The sequence below is a fragment of the Leptopilina boulardi genome, unplaced genomic scaffold (genome assembly GCF_019393585.1).
Source record: "Leptopilina boulardi isolate dan_hultmark-lab unplaced genomic scaffold, ZJU_Lbou_2.1 LbouV2_30, whole genome shotgun sequence".
NCBI lineage: Eukaryota > Metazoa > Arthropoda > Insecta > Hymenoptera > Figitidae > Leptopilina > Leptopilina boulardi.
Genome location: NW_026137863.1, coordinates 2108202 through 2127012, shown reverse-complemented (window position 1 = coordinate 2127012; position 18811 = coordinate 2108202). Strand labels below are relative to the sequence as shown.

The 18811-nt window shown below is 21.8% G+C and overlaps 1 protein-coding gene across 1 annotated transcript; it reads left to right on the top strand.

Moving 5' to 3' along the window:
- The first annotated feature begins 9081 nt into the window (after positions 1–9081).
- Positions 9082–11187, top strand: LOC127282435 (dr1-associated corepressor homolog). Its single transcript, XM_051306675.1, has 3 exons — positions 9082–9262; positions 9575–10102; positions 10198–11187. The coding sequence occupies exons 1-3, from the start codon at positions 9163–9165 to the stop codon at positions 10635–10637; spliced, it is 1068 nt and encodes a 355-aa protein (XP_051162632.1). The 5' UTR covers positions 9082–9162; the 3' UTR covers positions 10638–11187.
- Positions 11188–18811: the final 7624 nt, after the last annotated feature.

Below are 18811 nucleotides of genomic sequence, written 5' to 3'. Positions count from 1 at the left end.
AAAATATTATTTAAAAAAACAGTTTTGAAGTACTAATTAGAATTAATCTTATCTAATTAACTAAATATTTGCTTTTTTAATTATAATTTATAAAAAATAGTCCTAACCTAGAATTATTAAATATTTATGAAATAATTTCTTTCAAGCAGTTGATCCATGCAAGGGTAGTGAAAGAAGATTATTTTTTTTTTTTAAGAAACATTATGCTGTCATCGTATCACTTCGCCATTGTGTTGAAATCTACAAAAGTAAGTTTTTTTTATTAGTTTAATTTTTCTTATAATATAATAAAAAATGATTAATAATAATTAATAAAGAAAAACTATTAATAATTTCAAGGGTAAATTTTTTTTTATTAAGAAAAGCAATATTATGAAAGCAAAATTAATAAATTTAATAATTTAGAAATAAATTTAATAATTTAATAATAAATTTAATAATTTAGGAATAAATCTAATAATTTAGAAATAAATTATCAAATCATTTAATTAATAATTATTTCATCTAAAATAATATGTGAAAAAATTATTTGTATTTTTAATTTATTTCTTTTTATTTTTTTCAGTTCATTCTTTGAAGGACAGGAAGGATGTGGACGAAGAAAAGTGGCCCCAGTATGCTGTCATACTTTTCCAAAATGTAGTCTATTTTTTTATTTTTTTTTTCTTGATGACAGCATAGCTTTTGACCTGTGCAGAAGTGCATGAAACAAACAGGGATCTCAAAAGTGGCCCAAGAAGAAGCCAAGGTAGGGGCAATTTTGTCATCGCTCCAACGTGGGATCGCCGATCGGTGAGTCGGTTTTTTTTTTTTTTATTTAACCCCCTTCCCTGTTTTGTATCCGCGCTTAACTCTATTGTCTTTATCTAAAATTACAATAGATTAAAATTTATAAATTTGGAAATTAATTTTTTTTTATTTTCAATTGTAAATATTTTAACTTATGAATTTTTCAATAATATTTTCAGTTTTTTTTTTTAAAGGAATATAAATCAAGAAAATTGTTCGACAGAAATTTATTAAAATTTTCAAAACAGGGAAGGAAAATAACACAGTGACGCTATTGGCAAAATTTATTATTTTTTGTAGTTCATTTTATTACCAATTTAATATTTTTTTGCCAATGGTTTTTTTTTATATGCCAATGTTTTTTTTATGTATATTTTGTTAAATATTTGATGTTTTTTGTTTCTCATATAATTAAAAGTAAAAAGTATTTTTTTAAATAATTTTAATTTTTGTAAATAATTAATATTAGATTTATATTTTTTTAGTTATTTATTATTTAACAAATATTTTTAATTTTTTTAATTTTAAAAGTTTTTAACTTTTTTTAACTGTTTAAATGTTAATCAAAATTAAAGTTTAAAAGTTAAATTTTTTTTTGATAATTTTAATAAAGTTACTAATTTGTAGTTTTTCTTTCAGAAAATTTTGAATGATTTTAAGCTCAGGTGACGGATAATGTCCCGGGACATTAATCTCTAGTGTAGGATTTTGCACCTGGGCGGTATGTTGGAATGCCGAATTAAAAATTAGGTTTTTTTTTCTTAAATATAGCAATAGGAAGGAATAGCTTTTTTTTGTATGAGTGAAGTAAACTTTTTCGCGATTTTAAATAAAGCTGTAGGTAGGGAAATGAATTTTTTTTTTGGTGTGGATCTCATAATTTATTAATTATTTCTTTTTCTTCATTTTTTTGTCACTGTGTTATTTTTATTTATTTTTTTATTAAATTTGAATCAATAAAATTTTTTATTGAATTAAATTTAATATTAATTTTGTTTTTAGTTTAACGCATTATCATTTCTATGTTCAATTGTTTTTGTATAATGTGAACTTTAATTATTTTCAGTTGATTCTTCGTGGTGAGATAAAAGTTTTAATTTTATTTCTATTATTTTATAATTATTTTTTTTATTGTTAATTACATACTTAACATTAATAGTTTTTTTAAAGCAACGATTATTTATTGACAGTTTTTTAATTAATAATTACTAATTAATTATTAATTAAATAAATTAATAATTACTAATTAATTATTAATATTTTGTTGATTAATACTTATTAAATTTTTTTTTATCATTATTTAAAAAAACTATTAATATATTCTAATCTTTAAATCTGAATCAGTAAAAATTTATCCAATTTAGTTAAAATTTTCTACTAATTCAAATTTTGGGCATAATATTTTATTCTTTGGAAATTTCCAATTTAGAAAAATATTTGAATAAATAATAAATTGCAGATTTTTTTTTTCAAATTAATTAATGAAAAAGAGGTTTATAGTAAAAGGCAGGTTTTTCTTTTTCCATGACATCGTAATTATGATGGATAGAAATTGCTAACACCTTATCGTTGTTTCCCTGATAAATGTCGTTGGCTAGAATTTTTTTTTAGAAAATAAATATTCATGTATCATGCTCGTGATTCAGTAATAATTTTTTCTGTCTTTTTTTTTTTTGCTAGAATTCAATTTTATAATGACTTAATTGACGTTATAAAATCTCGAATTTTATAGCATTTAACTTTACAATTATATTTGCGTTGAAATATTTTTAATATTTGCTTTTTCATATATGTTAAAAATATTTCAATAAAAACAATATTTATTATAACACTCATAAATTATGGGAATATTAGGTTCAAAAGGTTCTTCTGAAATGAATAAGATTTTATTTACATACTTTTGTATTTTATAATCGTTTTTTTTATTTATTTACATTTAATTTATGTACTTAAGTGTATATAAATTAGAAAAATAGGAAATTAGCAAAAAAAAAAAAAAAAAAAAAGAGAGACTGCCCACCCCTTGATAAAAATCATTGATTTCTACATGAAATACATTTATACATATCTAAGTTTTCATAAAAACTTGCTTATTTACGTTCTTATGGTAAAATATTCCATTAAACGAGATTGCAATGAAGATACAATTATAACACGTGGGTAACCATAAGAAATTTGCGAAATTGAATTAATGATTGATTATTGATTTCTCTCTTCGATTTGAACATTCATTCAAGAATTATTTTATCCCCCATATATATATATATATATATATATATATATATTAATTTTAATATTATATTTATTTATTGCAATTAAAATATTTTAATTTTTACACTCAGAGAAAATATATATTTGTCTCAAACTTTTTATTTGTTTGAAATAAATTTTATTTGGTTTAAATAAAAATTTATTTGTCTCAAATATAGATTTTATTTATATCGAATAAAATTTTTATTTCAAACAAATAAAAAGTCTAGTTGGTGCTGAAACAAAAATACATTTAATTAACTCAAAATATATTTGGTTTAAATAAAATTTTTCTCTGAGTGTAATATTTTATTTATTTATTTCAATTGTCCTAATTTTTGAACTATAATATTGAAATAAACATTGAATAATAATTAAAAAAAAAAAAAAAAAAAAAAAAAAAAAAAAAAAAAAAAAAAAAAAAAAAAAAAAAAAAAAAAAAAAAAAAAAAATTCTTAGGATGGAAAAAATTAATATTATAAGACGTGTGATTGGCTTTAAAAAAAAGCAGTGTATCGATATCAATCGGATTTTTCTTAAGTTAGCATGCAAATGTTAGATAAAAATCTAACCTTGACACAAGAGGAGGTGTGGTCTGGTGTAAGAAAATTTTTCTAACCGTAGATGCACTGCGCTGCTAATGACGATTTATCAGCCGGTTTTCTTATATTCATTAGGCAAGAATAATCATATTTAACTGCGCAGAAATTGATAATTCATTTCAAATAGATGATGTATGCAAAATAAATGTACAGTAGTAGACCAAACTCGTTCAAAAATACAGAAGAACACACCTCTTATGATAATTTTTATATATATAAAAAAAAAAAAGATATCACACCTCCGAAGTAAAAAATAGACACGCGATTTTTTTTTTCCTTGTAGATATTAATCGAGATCATTCCATATTCAGGAAAATTGAGAGACAATTTTTTTTTAATTACTATTCAATGTTTAATAATTTAATTAAAAAATAATTACAAAATAGTTCACAAAATAAAGTTATCACTGAAAATTTTTTTTTTTTTTTTTTGATAATAATTGGTTGTCTATTATATTGTAAAATAAATATTTGTTTAAATAATTTTTAGTTGATTCAAAATATTTATTTAAATAATTTCTAGTTGATTCAAAATATTTATTTAAATAATTTTCAGTTGATGCAAAATATTTATTTAAATTATTTTTAAGTGGATTCAAATATTTATTGAAATAATTTTTAGTTGATACAAAATATTTATTCAAAATAATTTTTAGATGATGCAAAATATCACAGAAAATTAAAAGGCATTAAAATAAGCTGCAACGCTTATTATTTTAATCCATTTTGGTATTAAAATAAGAAAAATTGTATTAAAATAATAAGCGTTGCAGCTTATTTTAATGCCTTTTAATTTTCTCTGATTTATTGAAATAATTTTTAGTTGATTCAAATATTTATTGAAATAATTTTTAGTTGATACAAAATATTTATTCAAAATAATTTTTAGTTGATGCAAATATTTATTTAAATAATTTTTAGTTGATTCAAAAATATTTATTTAAATAATTTTCAGTTGATTTAAATAAATTCTGTCCATACCAATAATTTTTATTTATTTATTTATTTTTTATTTATTTTAATTTATTTTTAAAGAAATATTTATTGAACAAATAGTTAAGTAATCGATTATTTGAATTAAATAAATTTTTTTCGGTGTACGATTCTTTTAATAATAATAAATGATAGTTTGTTATTTTTCGAAAATTGTTGTAGATTCAAGAAATGATAAATTTTCAAACTATAATTAGAAAAATTATTTTATTAAAATTTTATTTATATATTTTATTTAAAAAAAAATTGTCTAAAGAGGCCAATCTTTTTTTTTTTTTTTGATAAATAATAATTATTGAAAGGATAGATTCTGATTGGGTCAAAACTGGTAGGAACTAGATTAACTAGGAATTTAGTTTGAATTAATTGGATTACTATAACGAACTGATCTATATAGCTATTACACTCTAATAGCATTGGATTAAAGCAATCTTGTATGAAAGGCAATATTAATAATTAATTGAATAATTTTTTTTTTCAAAAACAAACTTTCTTATTGAAAATTGCTTTTATTATTAATTTTTAAAAATAATAATTATTAATAATAATAAAAATACTAATAAAAAAATATTATTATTATTATTATTAATTATTTTTATTATTTTTATTTTTTATAATTATAAGTATTAAATTATCATTATTGCTTTTTTGTTATTAATTTTTTTTAAAGAATCAAATTTCGAATAAATGGTGAAAATAATTAAAGAAGGAAATACAAATGTTGAAATTAAAATTTACAATAAGTTTTTTTTTTTTTTTTTTTTTTTTGAAAAAAAAAAATTGTCTTTTTTTTATAATATTTTGAAAATGCGTCGAACTCGAAAAGATTTCTTGTATAATGATTTTTAATTATTAATGACTTTATAATTTGTCGTATAAATCATTATACATATAAAAACGATTAGATTATTGAAAGTTTCTTTATTCATAGAAAAATAAGTGCTTAGTTTTCATTATCTAATTATTTCTTGGTTAAAAATTGCATTAATTGTCAAAGTGGTTTATATAGAATTTTATGAAATCAGTTAATTAAAATATCATTGTATTTGTTATAATCAATGATAAGAGTCTATATAAGAAATCCGCACAGTGTTTATAATTAGCAGGATGATTAAATTTGCATATTATGTGAAGCTGCAGTAGTTTGTGGAGTTTTTTTTTTTTTTTTTTTTTTTTTCTATTTCCGCAGCTACATTATTTATAGAATATTAAATGATAATGAAAAAAAAGTTGTAGAGCATTTTCCTTGAGAATCATATTATGAACTGGCACCGCAGGTGGCACTGTAGTTTTTTTTTTCATTCAATATATTATTAGTTTTTTTTTTTTTTTTTTTTTTTCATTATCAGCAATTAAATATATAGCTACCTAAAATATAATTTTTTATTAATAAATTTTTTTTAGTAATTTATCTTTTATCTATTTTAAAAAAATAGAAATTTTTTTTTGTTTTTATTAAAATTTTATATAAATTATAAATAATAATAAATAAATAATAATAAAAAAATATAAAATAATAATAAATTTTTTTTTTATAATAGATTTTTTTTTTTTTTGAATTGAAGTATTGTTTCCGCCTTATGCAATATATTTAATCTGTCGAAATCATATTTATGAAGATAAACGGACAGGATATACATTCTCATAGATGACCTAGAGTCGACTAAGACATATAGAATAACAGTCAAGGTCACATTCTATAAATGTATCTTTTTTTCATTTCAATTACGGGAATAATTATTATCGGTCACCGATCTCTGTCACAAAATTTCTTTCTTTTTTTTGAAAATTATTTTTTTTTTATTTGCTGTCACTAAAAAAAAATTCTCAATTAAGTGTTTTTTTTTTTTTTTATCCTTTTTCTGGTTTTCGCGGAAAATTCAATGGAATAAAAATTAGAGAACAAATTATTAATTAAAGTTAAAAAAAAAAAACTTCATTAAAATTAAAAAAAAAAAAAATTAAATTAAAATTAATTCTAATACGATTTTTAAATTTTTAGTGAATTTATCCGGGATAAAAATTTCACGAGTAAAAATAATTCCGTCTCCATTGATAATAACTGCCTTGTAACAGATCATGGACCGAATCGTGATTTTTCTGATATATTAAAGACGTAGACTAGTAGAGACAAAAGAAACGTAATTTTTAATCCATTGTCCCCGGTCAATTAGAATTATTTGTCAGACTGGAACGAATGTAAACCTCGATTACGGCAAAAATGTCGATGCCAATTAAAATTATTCCCTTACTTGATTCAAAGGGGTTAAGGTCACTTTAGTTTAATTATTATTTTTCATATTTCATATTTAATTTATTGAAAAATTTATTTTCACCAAAAAAAAAATATTCATAATTAATTAGAAAATTTGCTGAAATGATAGTAATTTAAAAAAAAAGGTTTGAAAATTAATTCTTCTATTATTAATTTCTCTGTGGTAATTTTTTTTTTCATTGTCAGGGCTATTTTCCAAGTATCTATCTCTTCATTGTTAATTTTAGATCTCATTAAATCATTAAATGAATAGATTATTACGGCATTCCGCTGAGAAAATCGAGATTATAATTAATAAGGATCTTAATTCTCATTTGTCGATTACCTTATAACAAAAATCTCGATGCTCTATTGGAATCGGTGTCTTGGCCAAAGGCCAGCGTGGCATCAAAGAGAAAAATGAAAGTAAGGTTCTATGATCGAGATATAATCGAGCGTCGAACTTGAGACCTTCCTTTTTATCTTCGCGGTTAAGTTTACACCATAACAAATCGTGAATGTCACTTATTATTGTTATTATTACACTAGGTTCTCCACTTTGTTAATATATAGTTAGGTTTTTCAATTGTATTCTCATAATAGGCGGTTTTTTTACAATTTTTTTTTTTAATTATTGTAATTGTCACATTAACACAAAATTATATATCATTATATACGCACAGTTATCGTTTTTATTATTTATTTTCACAATGTGTTTTTTTTTAATTTAATGGAAAGAAAATTCCAATTTTTTCGTTTTTTGTCAATTTTTAGGCTTTTAGTTTCAATAATCGTGAATAATTAATAATTAAAATAATAATTTTTTTTTGGAATTTTTTTAGGGACACCACTCCAAATGCTTGCCTGGTTTTACACTGCTTAATTTGTCTGATTAGTCTCTTAACGATTTATTAGAATCACAGAAAATTAAAAGGCATTAAAATAAGCTGCAACGCTTATTATTTTAATCCAATTTTGCTTATTTTAATACATTTTGGTATTAAAATTAATAAAAAAAATTAAATATATTATTAATTATTATTATTAATTAAATATAGTAAATATATTATTAAAATTAATAATAAAATTTTAATCCAATTTTGCTTATTTTAATACATTTTGGTATTAAAATAAACAAAAAAATTTTTTACTGAAGAAATTTCTCTTTTTTCAATTAGACATGATTTTTGTTATTTTTTTAAATAATTAATTTTTTTTTACTTTTTAAACAGAAAAAAAAATTTATTTGATTCAAATAATCGGTTACTTGACTATTATCAAATAAATATTTACTTGAACCAAATAATTACTATTTGAACCAATAATTTCTGTATTTGAAATAAAAAAATTATTGGTTCAAATATAATTTAAATAAAAATTATTTGGTTCAATATTTATTTGATAATAGTCAAGTAACAGATTATTCACATCAAATAAATTTTTGTTTAGTGTAATAATATAAAACTTTCTATGAGGAAGCAATAATTAAAATTTGTAATTATTTTCTACAATTCTAATTTTAAAATTGAGTCTATTTTTTTTTTATTGTCTAGTGTGTTTGAAAAAATAAAAAGGGAAAAAAAAATGTAGTCACGTTATTCGTGACTTGTTTGAGATGATAATTATCGTGCGATGATTATTTATTATTTCCGGAAATAGAATTTGATATATTGTCTATATACAAAAAAACAGCTAATTAATCATTTTGTAACAATTGTTTTTATTTACATTTTTTTTTGCGATAATTTTTTCAAGCTGAATTGGAAAGATTTTTTTTCGTGAAATTTTGAAAAAAAGCTTTAAAAAAAAAAAATTGAAAATAATTTAAACTGAAAAAAAAAAAATTTATTTGATTCAAATACTCGATTACTTGACTATTATCAAATAATTATTTATTTGAACCAAATAATTTTTATTTGAATTAAATAAATTGTATTTGAACCAATAATTTCTCTATTCGGAACAAATACCCATTTCAAATAATAATTATTTGATACAAATAAATATTTATTTGATAATAGTCAAGTAATCGAGTATTTGAATCAAATAAATTTTTTTTTCAGTGTAGGACAATATATTTGGGAAAAATTTCTTCAGCCGGGAAATTTAAATAAAAATGATGAATAGGGATTAAAGTTTTGGTTTTTGATGAATATCCACCTTTATAAAATTATTTTGATACGCGATAATAAACGAATTTTACCGGAAAAAGTCGATGATGATTTGTCATCAACAGTGTATATAATATTAGTGAAAAAAAAAAAATAAATGAAACATGGCAATAATTTTAGGAACAGTGTTATTTCTTGGTGTTGTTGCTTTTACTCTTCCGATTCTTTATACGTACTGCAATCAAACCTCGGAAACACCAGAAGGTAAGTTCGTGTTTACTTTTTCAATCCCTCTTTTGTTAAGCAAGCCATTAAATAATAATCGCAAGAACCTTGATCTCAGGGACTTTTGTTTTTTTGTTTTTTTTTTTTTTTTATTTTATTTACCAGTCATTAGGATTAATGAGAAATATATCGTTTCAAGAGTCAATTTCAGAAAAGTAACTGTTAATTTTTACTCATTTTTTTTGTCGGAAAATTTGTTGGTGTTCCTTTTCTTTTCTAAAAAGAAAAAGATTTTTTTTTTATCTCCGCTTTTATTGATTTTTTTTTTCTTTTATGAAAATAAAATTGCAGAAATTCCAGAAGAGAAAAATGATGAAGAGGAAGAGGAAATAATTGATAAAGAATGTTCAATACAACAGGAATCGACAATAAGAAAAATTTCAAAATTAAGAGGAAAAACAGAAAGAGGATTAAATGATGAAAAATGGATAATTGAAAAAGAGGAATCAAAAAAAGAGGAGAGAATTAGAATGATGGAAACATGTCATTTGGCAAGGGAATTTTCGAAAATAGAAGAAAAAGAAATAACTGATAGTGAAGAAACAATTAAAGAATATGATGATGATGATGATGATGAAGAAGAAGAAGAAGAAGAAAAAACATTGAAAATTGAATCAACTCCATTGTCAAATAGAATTATTCTAAATGACAATTCACCAAATGAAATACAACAACAAATGACTGTTCAAGCTGATGTTCATGCAAATAATCCTCAAATGATTATTGTCCAAAAATCATTGGACAATACAAATATTCAAACACCTGTAAATAATACAAAAAAGAAATCTAAATTTTTTAAATTTAAAAAATTGTTAACCAGTAAGTGGGGAAAAAATTAATTTATTTATTTTTAATAAATTTCATTTTGTCTCATATTGAAAGAGAAATAATTTAATTTAATTTTTTTTTTGCAGGATCCGAGAGAAGAAAAAAACGACCTCGAATTGAAGAAAGTGGAAGTAGTTCGAGTTTTTCACAAAAAATTTCTGAAATTCATTTATCGCCAACAAATATTGAGACAAATCAACGTCCACTTGCAAATTCGACAATCAATAATTCTCAATTTGGAACTGTGAATTTACAAATTCACAATCCAAATGGAACCTTGTCAATTTATGCGCAATCACCAAATGGAAGAGATAATAATTCTATTCAAGATTCAGGATTTCGAAGTTTTATTGAGACATCAACTATTTATAAAGATTTGCCAAATGGAAGGCAAAATAATATTGTTACTCTTCCATTGCCAGATACAAATCGAGGAAATATAACATTAGTTTCACTTGCATTGAGTTTTGCCAATAGTGGCGATAGTAGAAATTTAAATAATGAACAATATCAAACAATGAATTAAATTTAAAAAAAAAAATTCATTTATCATTTTGAGAGTAAAATTGAAAAATAGATTAATTAATTTTGAATTATATAATTATGAAAATTTTCAAAAATTGGATTTTTTTTATTTAAACTGAAAAAAAAATTATTGAAACTTTATTAAATTTATTTATTTTTTAATTAATTTTGAATTAATTTGCAAATTATTTACAAATTATTTGCAATTAATAAGTTTTCTTTAATTTTTCATTTTTTTTGAAAATTTTCATTTTGTAAAGAAAATGCTTTTTGTTGTATTTATTTTTCGAGTATTTTCTTTATTAGTAATTCAAAATTCAAAACTGATCCATTATAGGAAGAATTACTTCCTCTATTAAATTAATCTTAATATTCATTGTTTTAATTGTTTTTTTTCCTCTTTAATTAAGATTGTTGGTAGTATTTTTTTGTTTATACTATGTATTCGATTAACAATGTTTTTTGATTGTTTATATTTATTCCCAAGTTATGTTATTGTATAACTTTCTATTTGTTTAATTTTTGTAATTTTATATAAATTATTATTAAATTATATAATTTTTTTTTTTTGGAAATTCTATAATTTACGAATATTTAAATTAAATTATTTAATAATTATAATTATTATCAAAATATAATATATTATAATATTTTATAATATATAATAAATAATAATAATAATAAAAATAATAATTAATCTCGTAATTAACGAAGTATAATTAGATTACTTATTTTTTCTACACTGAAAAAAAATGTATTTGATTCAAATACTCGAGTTGACTATTATCAAATAAATATTTACTTGAACCAAATAATTTTTATTTACATTTTATTTGAACCAATAATTTCTATATTTCAAATATAGAATTTATTGGTTCAAATAGTAATTATTTGATACAAATAAATATTTAATAATAGTCAAATAATTGAGTATTTAAATCAAATAATTTTTTTTTCCAGTGTAATTTAAATTAATCGCATGAATTTATTTATTAAATGTTATGTAATATTAAATAATTTAATAATTAATTATATAAAAAAAAATATATTCACGAATTGTTAAATTTATTTTTAAAAAAAGTTAATAAAAAAAAAAATTTAAATCGATTATTTAATTACTTCCAATGACACTAATTGGTGTATTATTTGTCAAATGAATTTACCGTGATCTTTCTGCGATTTTATCTTGAGGCTCTTATAACATGACTTGAACATGTGTCAAAATGAGTAAATTAAATGTGAATTTGAGCACTTTTAATTTCAATGGAATTTGTTATTTTAATTTAGAAATTATTAGCATACATTTATATATATATATATATATATATATATATATATATATATATATATATATATATGCATACACAGTTAACTAAATAATCTTTTGAAATTTTGTAGCATTTCGTAAATCATTTATATACACTTTTTGATATTTGATAGGTCGTTGCCTGACCGGTTTCACATATATATATATATGTGTGCAATTAATTCTGTTCAATAAGCCACGTTCACGCAATATCAAGAACAGATCAGGCAAATCTCGGATTTCTTTTTTTTTTTTTTTTTTCTTCTTTTTTTTACATCGAAACTCTCTCAAATTTCCTCTTTTTCTTTTTGACAATTATTTGTGAATAAATTTTATAAATTTTTTTTTCAAAAAAAAAATTTAAACCTGAAAATTGTTTTTATATGGCGATCAAATTTTTTTTTTTCATCAAATTATATTTCCAGTTTTTTCGAATTTATTTTTGAGACTTTTATAGTCAATGGAATTTCGGTTTTTGAAATTGGAATTTCAATTCTTCAAAAATTTATTTTCAAATTAATTTATATGGCGATTAAATTTTTTTTTATATTATTATTAATAATTATTAATTATTAGGTATTATTAATTAATTATTAGGTATTATTAATTAATTATTAAGTATTATTAATTAATTATTAGGTATTATTAATTAATTATTAATAATAATAATAATAATTATTATTATTCTTCAATGGAATTACAATTCTTGGAAAATTTTTATTTTCAAAATTAATTTTAGGTTCTTGTTGAAATTCAAAATTTTTGTGATTCGTGTTAGGTTTTTATATAAAAAAAATTGTTTCTTCTTCAATTTATTGAATTCGTTTCGATAAAATAGGAATTTTTCTATAGATTTTGAAAAAAAAAAAATTAATTGAGAAATATAATAAAAATGATTTGTAAGGAATGTAAGATTGATTTTGACCCTGACATAATACGTAAGAGGAACTGGGATGAAGTATGATTCAAATAATTATATGATATACGTAACAAATCTCCTTCAACAGATTTATCAACCTATTCAATTCCTCATTGAAATAAGTTTATTTTATTAATAATTTATAAATCTATTTTCCATAATTCAAAATGCAACATTGTTAATATATATATATATATGATAAAAAATATAATTTACAATATAATTATTAAAATTTAAATATAATTTTCAAAATTTATTGATTTTTCAGTTTTTTTTTGTTTTATTTTTATTATTATCAATGGATAATTAAAATCAGTTTAAATATAATAGAAATATTTTTTTTTGAAAATTTTTGCAAATTATTATTAAATATAAAAAGAAAAATCCATCTGTAAAGTCAATTATTTATTTATGAGTTGTAATTTCTAGTAAAAATGATTCATTATATTGTTAATTGCATTTGTTTTTTTTTAAATTCTTAACTTTTTCTATGCATTTTCTGGTAGCATAATTATTATTTAAAGTGTTGTATAATTACAATAGTTTTTTTTTATTCATTTTTTTTTGGAAAGGGGAAGGAATTAAAATAATTACTTTGCGATAAATTTTTCGATTTATTGGTTAGGAAAAAGACATATACCATATTTTTGAAAATTAAAAAAAATTTTGATTGTACTATTTGTTGAACGTCATTTAGTTTTTTTGCGATTAATTATTTTTTACTTAATTTATTTTTAATAAAACAATTTCAGTTTATATTAATTTTTTTTGAAACAAATTTCTTTTAAATTTTCAAAAATTGTGTAATGGAAATTAATAATGCAAATAATAATATAAAAAATATACCCGTGTGGAAAAGTGATGTGGGCCCCCAGCGGGGGCCCTTATGGATCGCCCTCATGCCATGAGGGCCGCATATGGATGATCCATAGGGGCCCCTCATGGAAACGACATGCTCATCGATGAGGGCGCCCGCATGGGCGATCCATGAGGGTGCCCCTACGGGCGCCCTTATGGGCCCTCACGTTTGCCCTCATCTTGCCCTCAAGTTTGCCATAATGTTTTTTAATCAATAATATTAATAATAAAAGTTAATTAATAATAAATAAGCTTAAGTTATGAATAAATAACATATTTATTTAATAATTATTCAATTTTAAATTAAATTCTTACTCAAATTCAATTTATTAATTAACGTTCTAATTAATTAACTGTCGGATATAATTAAAAGTAATAATAAATTAATTAATTAAAAAATTAAAAAATATTTAATTTATGCATACTATTAACGGATATTTTCATTTTTCAATTAATTCATACATAGAATTAATGATTAAACGCAAACCTGAGAAATAAATAAATCTAACGCATGGGGGGAATCGAACCTACGACCTACGGACTATGAGTCTAACGCTTTACCAACTACGCTACGTACGCTACTTCAAAACGAATGCTAACTTCTTGATGCTATTTAAACTTCAAAAATACCTAACAAAGAAAAGTGCTTAACATCATTTAGTTAAAGTTAAGATATTAAATTATATTTTCCAATCAAATGCAATTTATAAAATATAATTAATTATATGCTTTATGATTATTATCATGAATCATCTCAGGCGAATTTTCAAAAAAGTGTAAATATATTTTTATTAAAAACGCGTTTTTCGTTGTTTTAAATCATTGGAAACATTCATTTTTTGTTGATAAAAAAATATTTGATTTTTGGACTTAGAAAATTTTGCTAATCGATCATGAGGGCGATCCATGCGGGCCCCTACGGTGGCCCTCATCTATTTTGCCATAAGTGTGAGTGTTATTTTCAAAAAAGTGTAAATATATTTTTATTAAAAACGCGTTTTTCGTGGTTCTGAATCATTATAAACATTAATTTTTTGGTGATAAAAAAATATTTGATTTTTGGACTTAGAAAATTTTGCTAATCGATCATGAGGGCGATCCATGCGGGGCCCCTACGGTGCCCCTCATGGATTCGCCATAAGTGTGAGTGTTATTTTCAAAAAAAGTGAAAATATATTTTAATTAAAAACGCGTTTTTCATTGTTCTGAATCATTATAAACATTAATTTTTTGGTGATAAAAAAATATTTGATTTTTGGACTTAGAAAATTTTGCTAATCGATCATGAGGGCGATCCATGCGGGGCCCCTACGGTGCCCCTCATGGATTCGCCATATGGATCAGCCCTCATGGGCCCCCGCCGGGGGCCCCGAACTCTTGAGGGCAAGATCGTGGCTTTTTCCACACGGGTAATTAAAAAATTTATAAAAAAAAAAATTTTTATTTTTTATATTTTCAAAAAAATTCCATTGAAAAAAAATTCATTTTTTTTCTAAGAAATAATTTTTTTTTTAAATTAATTTTTTATTATATAAAATTTGAATCAACTTCTTGTTCATTGATAAAAATCCCCCGTGTTCATCTAATTGTAAATTCTGGTAAATACTCTTGTGCTCTATTGAAGATATATGATTAATGTTATATTTTTCCTAGATGCGATGATTTTTTTTAATAATCACAAAATTTCTTTTTGCGATTATTTCCTCTTTCCTGAAATCCTTGATATATATGACAAATAATATTAAAAAAAAAAAAAAAAAATAAAAAATCGAGAAATATAAACAATTTGTTCTGGAATTTTTTCCACAAAAGTGATTTTCCCTTCGTCATATATATGACAAAATAATTCACCTCAATTATTATATTTTTTTTTATATATATTGTGATTCACGATTTCTGCGTTTTAAATTTTTCCATGTAGGGAAAAATTACATTTCCGCTCGATTTATATATTATTTTTGTAAACAATTTTACGGACAATTTTTTTTTCCTTTTTTATTTCGCCGTAAATTATTTATTGTCAGGAAGGAAAAGTTAAATGATTTAGTTCATTATTTACAATATTTTTTTTTTTTTTTTTATTATGTATTATAAATTTAATTTTTTCGCGGCCATTATGGGAAAACGATTTTGTTTAAAAAATTTTCAGTAATTTAAAAATAGAATTTTTTTTTAATGTAATTTTTTTTTATAATTTAGTGAATTTTTTGTATATTAAATTTTCTTTTTCAAAAAATAAATTTTTTTTCAAAAAATAAAATTTATTTATTAAAATTTAAAAATTTGTTTCCATATTTTGGTTTTGAAATTACTCAATGATATGGGGGGGGGAACAACTTCCTGTATTCTTCCAATGAGAGAGGGTAAATAGATTTTGTCATGAATTATATCCTTGAATATTTTTCTAGCCTTGATATCAACGTAAACTCGTAATAGAGATTTGTATCATAGCAAAAGATCGGTGAACTGGTCCCTTTAGATTTATAAAACGAGACTAGTATATTGTGGCCTTGGTCAGTGAAATGTTCCTTCCGTATAAAAACTCCATAAAAAGAGGTCGCGAATAGAATCGGAAGTGCAAAAAAAAAATTTTTTTTCTCTTCCACAAATTTTTAATTACTATTTTCATTAAGAGAAATATTTTCCCAAAAAAAAAAATTCATTTTCGAATTTTTTTTTTATTTTTCTATTCGCAAATACAATGATAAATTTTAAAAATATTTTTGAAAGAATTTTTTCTATTTAACTTAAAAATTGTTATAATTTTTTATATAATTATATATAATTTTTATTTTATGTCAATGTCTACCCTATATATATATATATATAGTGAATATTAAATAAATAACGCAATGGGGTGGCAAAAGTAAGCGCACCGGAATTTCATTGCAAAAAAACCGGTATTTCTAGCCAATCTAATTCCTAAGGATAATTCGATGTGTGAAAATCAAGGATATGAGTAGACATGCGTGAAATTACTAGTTTCTGGGCTTTAAAAAAAAGAAAAAAAAAAAAAAAAAAATTTAGGTAAACATTAACTTGAACACCATTAAAGCTAATAAAAATCTGTAATGACTCATAATCAATCCTCGGAATTGATTTTTATTGAAAAATGCTTTTTAGAAGGTTAATGAAGTCATTTTATTTGCGGTTAGTAACAGGGAATACCGTTGTTTTTATTTATTTTTCTTCTTTTTTTAATAATTTTTTATTTTCCAAAAAAATAATATGTTTTTTATTGCGAAAAAAATTTTTTTATTTAATTTTGAAAAAAATTTGTATTTAATTTTAAAAATAAATTTATATTTAATTTTAGAAATAAATTTTATTTCAACAATATTTAAAAAAAAAATTGTTTTTGGGTCAGAATTTCTCAAATGGATCACCTAAAATTCAGAAATTTTTTTTTTAGTCTCATTTTTTTTCTCAACGGTTTCTTACACAAAATTGTGTGGGGAATTCAAAAAAAAAAATTAATTTTCTGTACGACGTCAAGAACACTATTTTTTTAACAACATTTTATAAATAAATAATATAAAAATCTATTAAATATGAAATTTTTTCAAAATAAAAATTATATTTAGAAACTACATTTTAAGATGAGAAAAACCCCTTTTTTTTAAATTGGTGAACAGGAACTCGAGAAAAAAATTTTTTAAAATAAGACTGCAAAAAATTTCAATTGTTTATAACTTTAATAAAATTTTTTTTTTTTTTTTTGACCTAAAAATTTCAGGGACTTATTTTTACCATGTAAGGAGTCAAAAGAAATGATTTTTGATTAAAAAAAAAAACTTCTGAATTTTAGGTGATCCGTTTGAGAAATTTTGACCCTTTTACAAAATTTTTGTTCGTAAATAAAATAATTTTTAATTAAATTTAAATAATTAAAAGAGAATAAATTTTTTTTTTTTTAATTGTAAATCGAAAAACTGTTTTTTTTTTAATAAATAAAATTTTAATTAAATTTGAATAATTAAAAAAAGAGAATATTTTTTTAAATTTGTCAATTTTAAGGACAATTTAATTTGTCCGTAAAATATATTGAAATAAATAAATAAATTTGGAAGTGGAGAAAAAAAATTTTTTTTTTCATAAATCTATTTTGGTATTTCTCTCTATAACTTTTTTTCGAAGCATTTTCTTTTTTTTTAATTGGATTTAGAAAAATAGTTAAATTTTCCCGACCTAAAATAATTATAGGTAATTAGCCACTGGTTTGCATCGTTTAACGTCTTTGTTTCCACTCGCGAACCTGACAAGGTCGTCTGGCACACGTCTCACGCGTGTCACGTTATATCACACAGTTATCCCCATCAATATTCAATTCACAATCAATTCATTCTTTGTTACAAGTTTTTTTTTTCTTTTTTTTTTTTTTTGCACTTGAAAGCTCCTTCCTAGTAAAAAGAAGAAAAAAAAAAGTGAGAAACAATAAATACCCTTTTATTTCTTCTTCACTGGAATTTATTTTTCTTCTTAATGATCTCAGATTGTGATTTTTGCAGAAAATAAAAGTCAGGTGTTAGAATATTGATTAATAAAAAAAATAAAATTTTTTTTAATTTTCTAAAAATAAAAAAACCAAGAAAATTAAAAGGTATTAAAATAAGCTGCAAACGCTTATTATTTTTAATCCAATTTTGCTTATTTTAATACTAAAATGGATTAAAATAAGCAAAATTAGATTAAAATAATAAGCGTTGCAGCTTATTTTTAATGACTTTTAATTTTTCTGTGAAATTGTATAATTTGAAAAAATGGATTTTCAAATGATATTATTGATATATGCGGTATACAATAGAGTTGTTGCAATTGGATGTGAATTATAATCGTGATATGGAAAACTCCATGGAAAGTGGAACATATTCACTGTAAGGGTTAATCACCATCGCTATTCTATAATCATCCTGAGGTTGACAGGTTCCACAATGGGGTGCTATTCATATGAGGGGTCACTCTATCAAATTGAGAGAATTTTTATCATCAATAGAGGAGAGATTGCATGATGCTGGAAATATATATATATATATATATAATTTTCACTATAAATATTATTAAACGAAACAATTTTTATACTTTTTTTTGCAAT